The sequence below is a fragment of the Mytilus californianus genome, unplaced genomic scaffold, assembly GCF_021869535.1.
Source record: "Mytilus californianus isolate M0D057914Y unplaced genomic scaffold, xbMytCali1.0.p SCAF_10, whole genome shotgun sequence".
Lineage (NCBI taxonomy): Eukaryota > Metazoa > Mollusca > Bivalvia > Mytilida > Mytilidae > Mytilus > Mytilus californianus.
In genome coordinates, this window is record NW_026262582.1 from 14,486,965 (window position 1) to 14,501,641 (window position 14,677).

The 14,677-nt window shown below is 31.3% G+C and overlaps 1 protein-coding gene across 1 annotated transcript in view; it reads left to right on the forward strand.

Moving 5' to 3' along the window:
• Positions 1-4,877: 4,877 nt before the first annotated feature.
• Positions 4,878-14,677, forward strand: part of LOC127717655 (uncharacterized) — a 33,476-nt gene continuing 23,676 nt past the window's right edge. The window contains exons 1-2 of the mRNA XM_052223395.1: positions 4,878-5,058; positions 11,803-11,842. Coding sequence (XP_052079355.1) covers positions 4,951-5,058; positions 11,803-11,842 — 148 coding nt within the window. The 5' untranslated portion in view covers positions 4,878-4,950. The remainder of the gene's footprint in view (positions 5,059-11,802; positions 11,843-14,677) is intronic.

Genomic DNA, 14,677 nt, shown 5'->3' on the forward strand with positions numbered 1-14,677 from the left:
TCTTCTGTTTTTCATCATATCGATATGACATGTATATAGACATACTATATATTAAGAGAGAGAAAATGTCACATGATTTAACATATTGTTTTGTTTGAATTCGTTAAAATATGGGTTGAAAATTTTTATATCCAATTATCTCTATACTGTTTACATTTTATTCAAAATACACTCAGACGCAGAGTTCCTGCGTAACAGGAGTGACAAATACATATACTTACACATAACATAGAGACCAAATGGACAGTAACATTGGTTCTATAATAGAACTCATATCATGATATAAGCCCCATTTGGTTCGACAGAATAGTCTATTGCATGCATCTTAACATCAGCTGTTCGCAAAGAAAGATAACCGTGGCGTTTAAAAGACACAAATTGTGTTCAATTTGAAGAAAGAAATGTAAGGTGGCAGATTCATTTCAGTTTCTTTTCGAAAATTTAATCATTACACAGTTCATAAAAACCAGGTGCCAGATAAACGAAAGAGTCCAAGACTTAGACATGAACGATGGTCTTCTGATAAATATGTATACAGTCATCATACGTCTAGAAATTGAAGAGTTCATTATAGGCGTGAAATCCTGAAGTTGCAAACTAAGAAAAAGTTTGTAGGTATCTTAAGAGCATTCTAACAAATATTTGAAGTTCAAAATAATTTCATTTTATGTTTGAAAACATATTTATTGTGTTGGTTAAATTATGTTTAGTGGTATTTGTACTGAGGTCAGCCATTGTAAAAACACATCAAAGATACCGCTAATGATTTAGTACGCCGGACGTGCGTTTTGTCTAAATAAGATTCATCGGTCATCCAATGTGGAGAGGAAGGGATAAAAAAGTAGAACACATGTAATAATAGAGGATAGGTTGACGTTATTTCAAGATATAATATGTGTGTACAAATACATGTATTTGTGTGGACTAATTTGGTAAAATGTCATCAAAGGTCCCAACTTGAAGTTTTTAATCTTAGCACGCAATATACAATCTCAGACAATCAAATATGGTGCTTTACGATGTGTATACTGTGGAGTCATTTATTTTCGTGGATTACAATTTACGTGGATTCAGAAAACAATTGTATTTTCAAGGATATTTGTCTTCATGGACTTCCCAAAGTCTATCTGCAAGTTTATAGTAATATAAAAATAAGGAGATATGGTATGATTGCCAATGAGACAACTATCCACCTAAGTTCAAATGAAGTGGATGTAAGCAATTATAGGCAACCGTACGGCCTTCATCAATGAGAAAACCCCATACCGTATGGTCGGCTATAAAATTCGAAATTCGAGGTTCACATTTACCTACAAAATCCACCATAATTGTTATCCCACGAATTATAATAAACTACTAAAGAACAAAGTACAGTTTTTTTACACAAACTTCTGTATGACATAATGTACAGCAAGTGCTTCAGACGACTTTCTGATATTTATATTAGTTTGTGTAAGCGTTTAAAACAACAAAATTGTCACATTTTTTTTCTTGAATCTGTTTCTTCTTAATCCAACCATAGATGTATAAACCCATGGGTTTATACATCTATGATACATCTATGATACATCTATGATCCAACATGCGCACGCCTTTAGAGAACAAAGAATGTATTACTACTAATTCAGTATTTCCATTTTATAAGTGTGTTATGACAAAAATGAAAAATAATCCATCATAGATAGTTAATATTTTCAAGGAGCAAAATTGAGGAAGTTTTTTTATTTTTTTGAGGGAATAACATTTACTGGTCATGTTAGTTAAAGTAATCATGAATCTAATACCCATGTGCTTGTTACTTTATATTATAGATGTATAAACCCATGTTTATATCTTAACTGATGAGGGTCTGGATTGGGAGGGGGTCCTACATTTCTGTGTTCTATATTTTCTTTAGGCCATTTTTCTCTATTCGTTATACATTTTGCCCATTATTCTCTTTTCTTTATATTTTAGCACCTCATTATTTCTCTCCTTTTTTTTGTTCAATTTTTCTCTATTCTTTATATTTTTGCCCATTATTCTCTATTCTGTAACCCCCCCCATCCACACCCTCACGAATTGTTGGAAACATATTGACTCTGGTCAATTTAATATTTTTTTTCATTTGGAGAAAAAAAATATAATGAAATACATACTGACTTCGCAACATTCTCTTCAAGTATAGAGCGGTGTGCGGTGGTACCTGTCGAGATTAAAACGTCAAATAATACAATGTAAAAATCGTGCATAGAAAGTAAACACTTGTATTACATGGTTAGATCTAAACGTGTTTAGGATTGTGTTTTATTTCTGAACACATTTCTCAGTAAGCACATTAAATGTAAACATGTCTTGAATGTAAACGCTTTTAAATGTGTTTAGAATGAAAGTGTTTAGGAATATTATTTCTAAGCTAAACAAAATCCTAAACATAATCCTAAACACATTGTACTAATACACTATTAGACCAAAACGTGTAAAAAAAAAGTGCACAAAAATGTGTTTAGAATTGTATTTAGGATCTAAACACCATTTTTACAGTGTACAGGTCAGTTGTACGGCGTATAACCGGAAGCTAAGAATTTTCTTTAAATAGAAATAAGGTGATGATTTCCATTTACACATAGACCGAAGCACAAGGATGTACACAACTAAAGTTCATGACCTTCAATTATATGTAAAACCAATACCGAAACCTTCATACTTGACTCAGGAAGCTTCTAATACAGGAAATAAACAAACTACTCTTTACAATCGCCAATTGTTGGTAGCAAAATAAGTTCAACACTTATCTTATGTGACACCATGAGACAATTTAAACGACAATGGTAGTCTGTAAAAACATATAAAATGTAGCTGGTTCATTTAAAGAAACCCTTATATACGACAGACAGAGACACAGATAGAGTATTTTATATAGTGGCACATACCAATATAAAAACAATATTATACATCATAACATATATATAAATAAAAATACAAAAAAATATATTTAATCAAAGTTGAAATATCGGTATCCAGCAACAACTGACTTATGAGAAACTTTCAATTCCTAATATAAGAGTTGAAGAATACCTTTAAACTGTGTTATCCATTATATAGAGAATACTACATGGCAAAATCCGTATCACATGCTGTATCATCCCGAGATACCAATATCAGCCCGAGGGCCGAATTTGGTGTTGAAATCAGAGTCTAGAAGTGTGTAATTTATGCATGTGCGTTTCTAGATTTAACAATAAGCTTACTTTATATAAATTTTAATTATTTTTTCAGCACCGTATGTTGACACGTCAGTGGTTGTTTTACTTATATATATTATCTAGCGAATTTGGTGTTGAAATCAGAGTCTACAAGTGTGTAATTTATGCATGTGCGATTCTAGATTTAATAATAAGCTTACTTTATATAAATTTTAATTATTGTTTCAGCACCGTATGTTGACACGTCAGTGGTTGTTTTACTTATATATATTATCTAGCGAATTTGGTGTTGAAATCAGAGTCTACAAGTGTGTAATTTATGCATGTGCGATTCTAGATTTAATAATAAGCTTACTTTATATAAATTTTAATTATTGTTTCAGCACCGTATGTTGACCTCTAGATTTCTTTTCTCTTTCTTTTTGTCGTTTGTTTGCTGTCCCATTGACGTATAGACTACATTACATGGATGATTGAATTATGCATGCAAAACGTCCAGCGACATATATATAAACAACTATATAATGCTTAGTCGGGACGGTAACAAATGTACAATCATTAGAAAGTGCAGGTTCTGCAAGGTAGGCAGACCGGAATGAATGGCGACAAACTTGGACTGGTATTGTGAGGGTATATGTTTAAAAGGGGCAATACGCAACCTACGGACCCCTCAGAGAGGAATTGCAAGAGTTCTATAACATGTAGAGTGTTTGCAGTTCATCTAATAAGGCCCATTTGGTTTAAGGTAGATTCACTGTATACCGCCATCTTGGATTGTACAATAGCACAATCGGTCTAGTTCTTTGCCTAAATCTGTAAATTTTGAGACAGATTTGCAATTTATTTGTAAGACTGTTTATTTGTATCAAGAAAAATAAGTGATGTATTGCATTATCTAAAATGTTTAAACAAATACCAAATATTTGTGTTTTTAGAATCAATTTTTCAACTTAGCCAAATAAGGGGAGATAACTCGTATAGTAAAAATTTATACTGAAATATTAGTGAAATTTTCATTTTTTACTTGTAGCAAGAAAACAAGTTCGGTGACACCATTTTTTTCTCTTTATTCTCCTAAGGTATATTATAAAACCTATATTCTCATATTTATTTCAAAATTCTATCTCAAAGAATTCTTTTCATTCACAAATATGAGTTTTTTCATGAATAATCTATGCAAATTTGGGCAATTTTGCACGACTTGTACCTTGAAAAATAGCACAGTGACCCTTACTTTTTATTATATTTTTTGTAAAATGCATAGTAAAATCTTCATTTTAGCAAAGTATTAGAAAATTCTATCTAAGGAAAAATATACCGATGATCCACCTTAACGTTCAGAAACCGACCGAACGCTGCTGCGCATTTAAACATCAACTTCAGCAAGGTCTTTACAGAAAGAAGGGAGAAGTCCAGCCTGAATGAATGAATATCTTATTTCTCAAAGTTGCTTTGTAAATTCTTATGATTCACTTTTAAGTTCTGGTTATTTATTTGATTGTTTATATAAATTAATATTTAATATTTATATAAATACATAGCGTTTCATCTCAAAGTATTGAATGCGATACCGAAAAAAACACTGAAATATCTCATGTTGTGAACAAATTTACCGATTAACAGACTCATAACCGTGAACTCAACCCGGAAGAATATAAACAAAACGTAACCTATATTTTCACTTAAGATAAGTCGGCGTTAACTTCATAACTATAAGATATTGGTAAAAAGTTTATCCGTACTATTACATGAAGAAGAAATCAAGATGTTTCAATTTGATTTCATATATTTACTTGGATTTATAATATGTGTTTTTAAAACATTTTCACCGGTAAAAACTTTAGATTGTATCCCTTTACAGTTAAACAGCACAGTAAGTGATTTATTTGTAAACAATTTATTATTTCAAAGTTGTGTATAGCTTCACTACTGATAAACAAATATGATGACTGTGTATGGTTTTCCAAGAAGAAAAATATCAATTTTGTTTGTAAATGACATATCAAAACAGTGCTGGAGTACTTGTATATAGTAAATCAGAGAGTCATAAGTAAGAAAAGGCGACAGAAAATATAAGCTCAGATTGGCCGAATTGATTTAAGTTCATTACAATTTGATTATTCTATTGATCTTAAATTAAGTCACTTGAGAGGAAAAAACATAATGTATGAGGCGATTAATATGAGAAAAAAAATAGTCGTTGTGGGTAAACGTTACTGTGACAGAAACCCGACGATACACACATACACTAATTTCAACAGATTTTACTATTAAACATTTGACCCACATTTTACTCTTAGAATTGTGGTTTTAATCTGAAAAATATTTATCAATCAATCAGCCGAATTTATTTCTCTACCATGAATTCAAAAGTTATTTAAAAGAGAAGCGAAAGATAGCAAAAGAATAGTCAAACTTTTAAAGCAAAAACAAACTGACAATGCCATGGCAAAAAAAAACTGACAATGCCATGGCAAACACAAACTGACAATGCCATGGCAAAAACAAACTGACAATGCCATGCCAAAAACAAACTGACAATGCCATGCCAAAAAACAAAGTGCCAATGCCATGGCAAAAACAAACTGAGAATGCCATGGCAAAAACAAACTGATAATGCCATGGCAAACACAAACTGACAATACCATGGCAAAAACAAACTGACAATGCCATGGCAAAAACAAACTGACAATGCCATGGCAAAAACAAACTGAGAATGCCATGCCAAGAACAAACTGACAATGCCATGGCAAAAACAAACTGAGAATGCCATGGCAAAAGCAAACTGACAATGCCATGGCAAAAACAAACTGAGAATGCCATGGCAAAAACAAACTGAGAATGCCATGGCAAAAACAAACTGACAATGCCATAGCAAAAACAATCGAAAAAAGGCGAAAACACAAACAACAGTACTGGCAAACAAAACAACACGTGATCAACACGAACCAAAAACCGGGGGTGATTTCAGGTGCTACGGAAGGGTTATTTAAGGCGATTGATGTGTAAAATCTTGAATCAGCGTTTTTTCTCGACATAAGCATGATAGGACCTCTTTTTGTGACGACACTGATTGTTTAAATCTAGAGAACCATTAACCCATAGAGAATTAATTTGGGTACCTGTTCAAATTTCAATTATAAATGCGCGTATTTTTGTTTGTCGATTAAATGATTACTAATTCGTTAACCGCATGTTTAAACTTCCTTCATTTTTCACTCCTAAAATCATTGAAACGGAAAAAAAATATATATACATACTTGTATACTGGGAAATCAATATTTAATAAGAATGTATCAAATGTCATCCAAAAATTTCACACAAAAACAATAAGTACTTTATTTGTTCCTTCTACTACGCACGGTATACCTATATATAAAGTATCATATGTTTTGAATCTCATTTTTGGGTGAAAACTATGCGAAAAGCTAATAAGATGATTGAAATCTGCGTTGAACACACCACGTACGTTACTGTGTTGTGTTAATATTGCATGAGGGTGTGGGCGGGGTTTATAGAATAGAGAATAATGGGCAAACAAATATAGAATAGAGAAAAATGGGCAAAAAAAGTAAAGAATAGAGAATAATGGGGTGGTAAAATATAAAGAATGACTGCAAAAATTAAAGAATTGGGTAAACATGTACTGATTACAGAAAAGAACAATGTCCAGGATACAGTTATCAAGTAATTACAGGATAGCCATTATTTTTAAAGATGAAGAATAATGAGCGAAAAAAATTAAAGAATTCAGAAATAATGAACCTCATCCATACCCTCTTGCATTATCCATCTTGTTGTTTCTCTTTGATTACGTTAGACTATAGTAAATTCTTTTCCGAGAAAAGAACTTTTTTTCCGAATAAGACCTCCTTGGTAAGCCATACTAAACAGCAATCTAATTGAAATATAGAACTCGGATTTCGTTATACTACATACGTATATAGTATAACGAAATCCGAGTTATATATTTTAATTAGATTGACTAAACATATTTAACTGAACAAATAATAATTTTTGTAACGGTATATTAATTTAGGATAAAGGAATGAGGAAGTAACCCGGATAATAGACAACGTTACACTGACGATATCAATGTGCACCTTAAATCTTAAGAAATTTCTATCAACTAGATTTTTAAACTTTTGTGAAATTTCTATACAACTTTTATTCAGTGACAAATGTGGAAATTGTTTTTTTCCCAACTGCGTAAAAAAGTTAATAAAAACGGGGCAAATAAATTGAAATAAAATTTGTTTTAATTTATAATTTTTTGTTCGTACGTCATTATGATTCTGAGGAGGCAAACATCAACAGGAAGCGAAACGTTGAACAATTCAACTTTTTAAAGAAAGAAAAATGAAAGTCATCATATCTCAAATTGTATAGTTGTTATCATTTCAGGCTTTTTATAGGATTTTTACACAAACCTATTTAACTATATTTAAAGGTCGAATCGATACACAAAAATTTCTTCAAAATATAACACAGATTTCTATAATACATGTATCGACAAATATTTAAAATTTTTAGTCATTTTTCATGCAAAAAAGATGAAACGTGCAATTTGTTGGGGGGTATGATGTTATATTGGTTCTTACTCCTTTTATTCAAAAATTAGTCTTTGTTTACAGTTGAGAAACTGTGCATCCTTTAGTATTGGTCGTTCTTGGGTTTTTTGAGAGTTTGCTGTTTTCTTTTTTATTTCTTAATTTAAAAAAAAAAGATTTCTTTATTATTACCTTTTTTTTCTTTGCATTACAAAAAAATATAATATTAAAACAATCTACATGTGTTGTGTATTTCTATGACTGAACTTTAATTCACAACTCGGAAAGGAAGATTACTTTACTGTTTGAATTAAGAACGAACATTTGACCACATTGACAATATCAAATTATTTCATTTTCATTACTATTTCAAAGTTGCCTGGAAGTTTTCTTAATTTATGAACCGTTACTAATCGTATAACGCAAAAAATGTGTTCCAAATGCTAAGGGAAAATAATGATAAACGAGCATTATTATATGCATTCCATATATGATAAATCTAACAGTTGATAACATATATTAAACTTTTATACAACCTCTTATCAACTGTATTGAATTGAGTCATTTTTTTAAATGTCATATTGAATATAAATGTAAAGATAAGAAGATGTCATATGATTGTCAATGTGACAACTATAAACCAATATCCACATGACGTATATGTAAGCAACTATAGACTAGCGTACGGCATTTAACAATGAGTAAAACCCAAACCGTATAGTCAACCATAAAAAACACCGGCATGACAAAATGTGAAACAATTCAAACGGGAAAACCAACGTCCTGATTTATGACAAATCAATAAAAGAAAAAAATATGACAGACACCTACCAACGACAACCACTGAATGTCAGGCTCCTGAATTATTTTAAATGCATAATTATCATTTTTACTAAATTATTCCACTGGGAAACACTCCAATAAGTAACTATCAATACTCTTTTATCCGATAACTTTTGATAAGAAAGAAGAGGTGACATGGGGATACTCATTTCCCAAATCCCGCTTTTTTGGTAATTTTTTCCCATTTCCCACTTTTTTACCCCCTATATCCCACATCCCCACTTTATTTACCCCCTATATCACACATCTTCACTATTTTTTACCCTTTACATCCCACATCCCAAAAGCGTGTATCCCCCCCTCAACAAAAGTTGTTCAAATGACACGCCAAACAAAGGCGCATATTTAATGTTTTTATAACTTTTCATTTATCTTTTTTGACCTTCATAAAATCAACGTTGAATTCAGAAATTTAAACATAGTTGAATAATAATTGATAAATCACTTTTAGTTCAAGTTGAAATAAGGGTTAAAGTCATTACAACACAGGAAAAAAACAATAGGAAAAAGAAAAAAAAATCTTGTCGAGTGGTTGTTCTTCCTTGTGAACTGCCCCCTTTTCATCCCCATAGTAGATGGTTATAGCAAAACAATGCAACCTATCATAATTATTCTATTTAACAATTAAAGTTAATGTATTTGTCAAAATCATTCTTCGTTAGAAATGCCTACATGTAGTTGGATATTAATATTTTTTTAAAAGATGAACCTTGCCTTATCTCAATATGTATCTTTTGTGTATGCGTAAAATTCCAATCAACAAAGTCTATTTTAAAACAGCGGAGCAAGATTGCACACAGAGTGTGATTAAATGTAATCAGTGTAATACGTTACAGACTGGAAAAAAAATATGTTTACGAAATAATTATCTTTATAATAAGAGTTACGTTTTCTTTTCCTTTTTTTACTATCTGTGAAGATTTAACTTATTTTAGAGATCAGTGAAGTTGTAAAGGCACCAACCATTCATCTTTTGTGTGTATGGATAAGAGGGACATGAGTTTTGTTTTAGGTTCAAACTTTTTATTAGACTTTAAACAAAAACAAACTATCTTTTTCAATAACACACAGAACAATGTAAGACATGTTTTTAAACTCAATGCTGTAATGGCCTTATTATCAAAGGTAACAACTATTTTAATAACTTCCCTTCTGAAATAAAATTCTTTCAAGAAATTTTGAATCAAACAAATATCTTAATAAAAAGAATCCCCCTTTTCCAAAGACTACACTACCAACAGTATTTGGTTTCTATATGAATTATTTCTAAACCCAACTGAATTCTAAGTATATTAAACCCGGTATCGTATGACTATACTATATGGATCAATTATAGGTAAAAGTTATTTGTTTGCACTGATAAACCCAGTTTTAAATTTCACCATATTAAGATGGGTATTCGGTACAGTACATAGATAACAAAATAAGTATAAATCATAAATCAGATAAGTAGACGATCTTAACTCAAAGTATAAATATTCCGTCTGACTATTAGACCCTTGCCAGGGGATCGACTATTTTGTGGTATGAATAAAAAATAAACCAAACCCAAGACACGAGTAAGGGGTGAAAATTTATATTCCCCTAATCATTGAATATTTATGTAATATTCGTGCTATCGTGAATTATGGACCTTTTAATCAATGAACATCTTTTTCTTTCAATATGAAATATCTAAAATACAGCCAAACAAATTGCACAAGTTTCACATTTTTGTACAAATTGCACAAATTTCACATGTGTAGTCAAACACATTTCCGTTTAATTCCTCAGCATGCAGACAATAAGTGTCGAGTTCTCTATATTCTGATATTGCTGTTTGAAAGAAGTCTTCTTGCGAACTTGAAAAATAAACTTTAAATAGATAATTTCTTGTCCTGTCATTATTAGTTTTCATATCTTTGATAAATGCCTCCAATTTTCTCCTTTTGCTTCGCTTCCTTTTTCAAAAAATTTACAGTAGATTCATTGATTTAAATGAGCAAAATAAATTCATAATTATATATTAAAAAAAGAGGAGAGAGATACCAAGGGGGGCATTCAAAACTCTTAAATCCAAGAGAAATTAAAACTGATTCCTAAAAAAAATGATTTGAGATTTGTATGTTAGAAAAAAAGGATATGGGGTATCCATCCATGACACGAATTCAGTATATGCACAGCAAAAAACACAAAAAGCAAAGGAACAGCGCTTTTATTGCTGTTCTTCATCTCAAAGTCACATGTGTTGTATGTAGAAATCACAAATGAAATGACAAACGCTGAAATCCTACCACTACTTTATATACGCCATGCTCTAAATATAAACGAGTTAAAAAAAAGATATAATTAAGCAATGAAATTAATACTAAAATACATGGTATCGATAATTATAAATGACTTATTAAAAATAAGTAGATAGAAAGTACTGTAAATATTTTGCGTCGATTTATTATTGAGATTAGTGTTAAACAATCATGGACACAAACGCGAGATCAATTATTGCGATTTTAGGAAATGCAGCATACATAATATTATCAAAATTAAAAATGCGAGTTTTTATTTTTGCAAAACCCATTTATACGCAAAAGATTTACGAATTTACAGTTATAAGCTAAATGAACTTTCTTACAAAAATTTCCATGAAACATGTTTTTTTAAATGTCTCAAAAGGAGATGGAAAATGTAAAAAAATAAAAATTTCTAAACAATTTGACACACTCTCAAAAACGACTTTTTTGTAATTATCATTTAGAAAAACGGCTCTACACACACAAGATTAAAAAAACACGCAAAATGGTTCATAGTAGACTAGTGCCATTTAAGACATAATTTAAAAGATGTTAAAATAAGGAAATATAGTATGATTCCCAATGATACAACTATTCGCCAAAGACAAAGGATAGAGGATTAAATAACTAATGGACTAGAGGCTCCCTAGCTTTCGACAAGCTTTATTAAACGAATCGGGTTGTGTTATACCTATATAAGACACCAATACTATTTTAAAGTACGGGCATTCGTATGTTAAATTCAAAACATTATAGAATTGAGAATGGAAATAGGGAATGTTTCAAAGAAACAACAACCCGACCAAAGAGCAGATAACAGCCCAAGGCCACAAATGAACCTTATAAATAAAAGGCAAACTAAAAAGGAAAATTATAATCAAAAACGGTGTATTGCGAAAAGACATCAAATACAAAAATAGACTGTATGCTTAGTTTAATTTTTTCTTATTTCAGACACCCGTTAGTTGTACGGCAACTTTATACAAGGGAGAAAGTAAGCACAATTCTATTATTTTTTTATATATATGTAGGAAGAGTTACATTTTTAATCCGCAAGGGGAATATATTTTACAAGGTTTTATTCCATGATTACAATCATTTTGTTGGTGGATCTTCTAGGGTTAACATTTGATGATACAAGGGCTTTAACAAGAGTAACACGACGGGTGCCATTAGTATGGCAAGAATCGATGACATTTGTTGAAACCCTGATTCCTCAAGGGTAGGGTTCTTGTTTCTGAATCTTTAGTTTATGTATAATATATTTTGAACGCTGTTTGTATGTTCGTCTTAATGTTTCTTTAGATATTAGTGTTGTCTGTGTTTCTTTTGTTTTATCTTGACAGTGGATTTCGTGCTGGGTTCTCTTAAAGGCAAATGCATAGGTTTAGATACATAGCTACGATCCTCTACTATATCATTAATCGAATATTTTCAAGGATTTGTGATTCGTTAAAACTTGATCACATGTTCATTTGTATTTACTCAGTTTGCACGCCAATACTGTTGTGATTAGCTTTTCGTAGGCCAAAAACGGCATATTGCACAGGGCATACATCATGTTACTAAAAATACACTCTAGAAATCCCCAATTTTACATTGTTCATGCAATAGTTCTTGATTAATAATATAACAATTGTAGCCTTTGGTTGAGGTCAATACGATGTTATATCGACCTAGAGAAGCATATCAACATCGGACTTCGTCCTCAGTCAATATGCTTCTCTTAGGTCAATATAGTTTAATATTACATATGGTGTAGCATTCTACTGTTTTCATTGGATATTACGATCACGTTATTCAAAGGTTATTTTACGTATCCGAAGCCTTGTTTCTATTTTTATGTATATTGACGCTATGTTTCTATTTATATGTATATTGACGGTCAATATTATACAGTTATTTAATATGTAACTATGCAATAGATCAAAATATATTTCCCGAGGTATGAAGATCAGCTCATTGTTCTATTGCCCGAAGCCAACGGAAAACATGGCATCATACATTTTATGCAGCTTGGTAGGAGTAGCCAAGCTACGTTTCGCACCTTCTAAAACATTAATTACTAAAGACGAGAATGTATCCACTTTAAAGACTAAAACGCCTGAACAACTGGACTAACAGTATTGCTCGACTGTGTCAAGGCAACTAAATATATAGCAACGTAAAAGGCTTTAGCTGGTAAAATGACACCGTTCAATGTAGCCCAATTTGTCCATCGTAAAAAACTATGATAATATCCTTTTGTTGTAGAAACTGCTCGAGATTCCGAAAGTAATTCTGGAAGTAAATTTACTTTACTAACTAATGAGACAGGTAGATTCTGCAATTCTCCAGCAAATGCCTGCAAAAATATATTTGCAATTGAAAGGAAACATTAATAATGAAAATTATTTAAAATTATAACAATCAGCTAAATACTACGAATCTAATTGTCACTGTAATATTCGCCACTGTCAACACAAAATCACAATACAATATAATCCTTGTAAAACTAACATTCTATATGAAGAGATCAAGAGAGATTTATAATACATGCTCACATCAAAATGATCTAACTGGATGAAAAATCCATCCTTAATGCTAACATGCGAAACGTTAAATCAACATTGCCAAATATGGCCTTCTTACTCTTACCAGCTATATAAGCATTTTTGTAAGTAGGAAGATCTATAAAATTTGTCACCTCAGAAATGAAACCATCACCAAAAGGACAAAGCACTGGCCAATAACTGGCAGAGGGCCAGTAAGGTAAAATTAAAGTACCAACAGCTTTACACTGCCGCATATACATTAATACGCGTGGAATCAAAGAAACAGGTGGAACGAACAACCCGTTGATCCCTCAAAGCATCAACACCTGACGAATTCACATTCCAAAATCTAGAATAAAAACATTCAATTTAAAATTGTCGTCATAGGCAAACAATCAACCTCATGAGGTCCCCAAAGGGTTTCAATTATCTGAAATACAAATTCAGAAATTGCCCAATCATCTGAATCAATAATCCTACTAAGATAATCTCATTCTCAGTACGTGGGATCCAAACCATATCTATATTAACATTGTGTTTAATACATGTGCTAAAAATGTCTAAAGCTAACTTTTGCAGTACTGATTTAGTGCTCCCTTTACTAACAATACTAACAACATTTTGGTTGTCAGTAAACCATTTTACATTCTTGCCGCTTAAAAAGTTTATCAGCGACAAAAATACATTTTTTCACAGCATTTTAACCCGTATTGCTTGCATCACTATATACAATAGTCTGCCAAGACACATCAGTCTTAAAGGGTTTAACATTGGCTTCATGGAAATTAAACCTCCAAAAATTAATTTGATGAATACTGTCTACAGATAAATGTATATAACTGTTCCATGAATGAACACTATTAATGTCAATAGACAAATGTTTTGTCATTAAATATACTATATTGCCTATAACGGGAGACGTAGATATAATCTGTCCTACCAAGGAAGCTACCTTCCTTACTAATACTAATATGTAACAAGCAGTACTGAGACCAAACGGTAATACTAGAAATTTAAAATATTTTTAACACCGTTAAACTCCTATGCAAATCCTAGATATTTAGTGTGAGGCGGGAAAATATCGACATGGTGATATGCAGAATGTACGTCATACTTAAACATATATGAATTGGCATTTATATACTAGTAATGTTTTGCAATACGCATATCTTCAAATTTTACACTCTGCTTCCATAAATGTCTTTTTATTTCTCTCAAATCTAATATTAACCGTTTTTTGTTGGTTGACTGAACAGAAACAGTTAAAGGATTCACAACAAATGGAATATCTAACG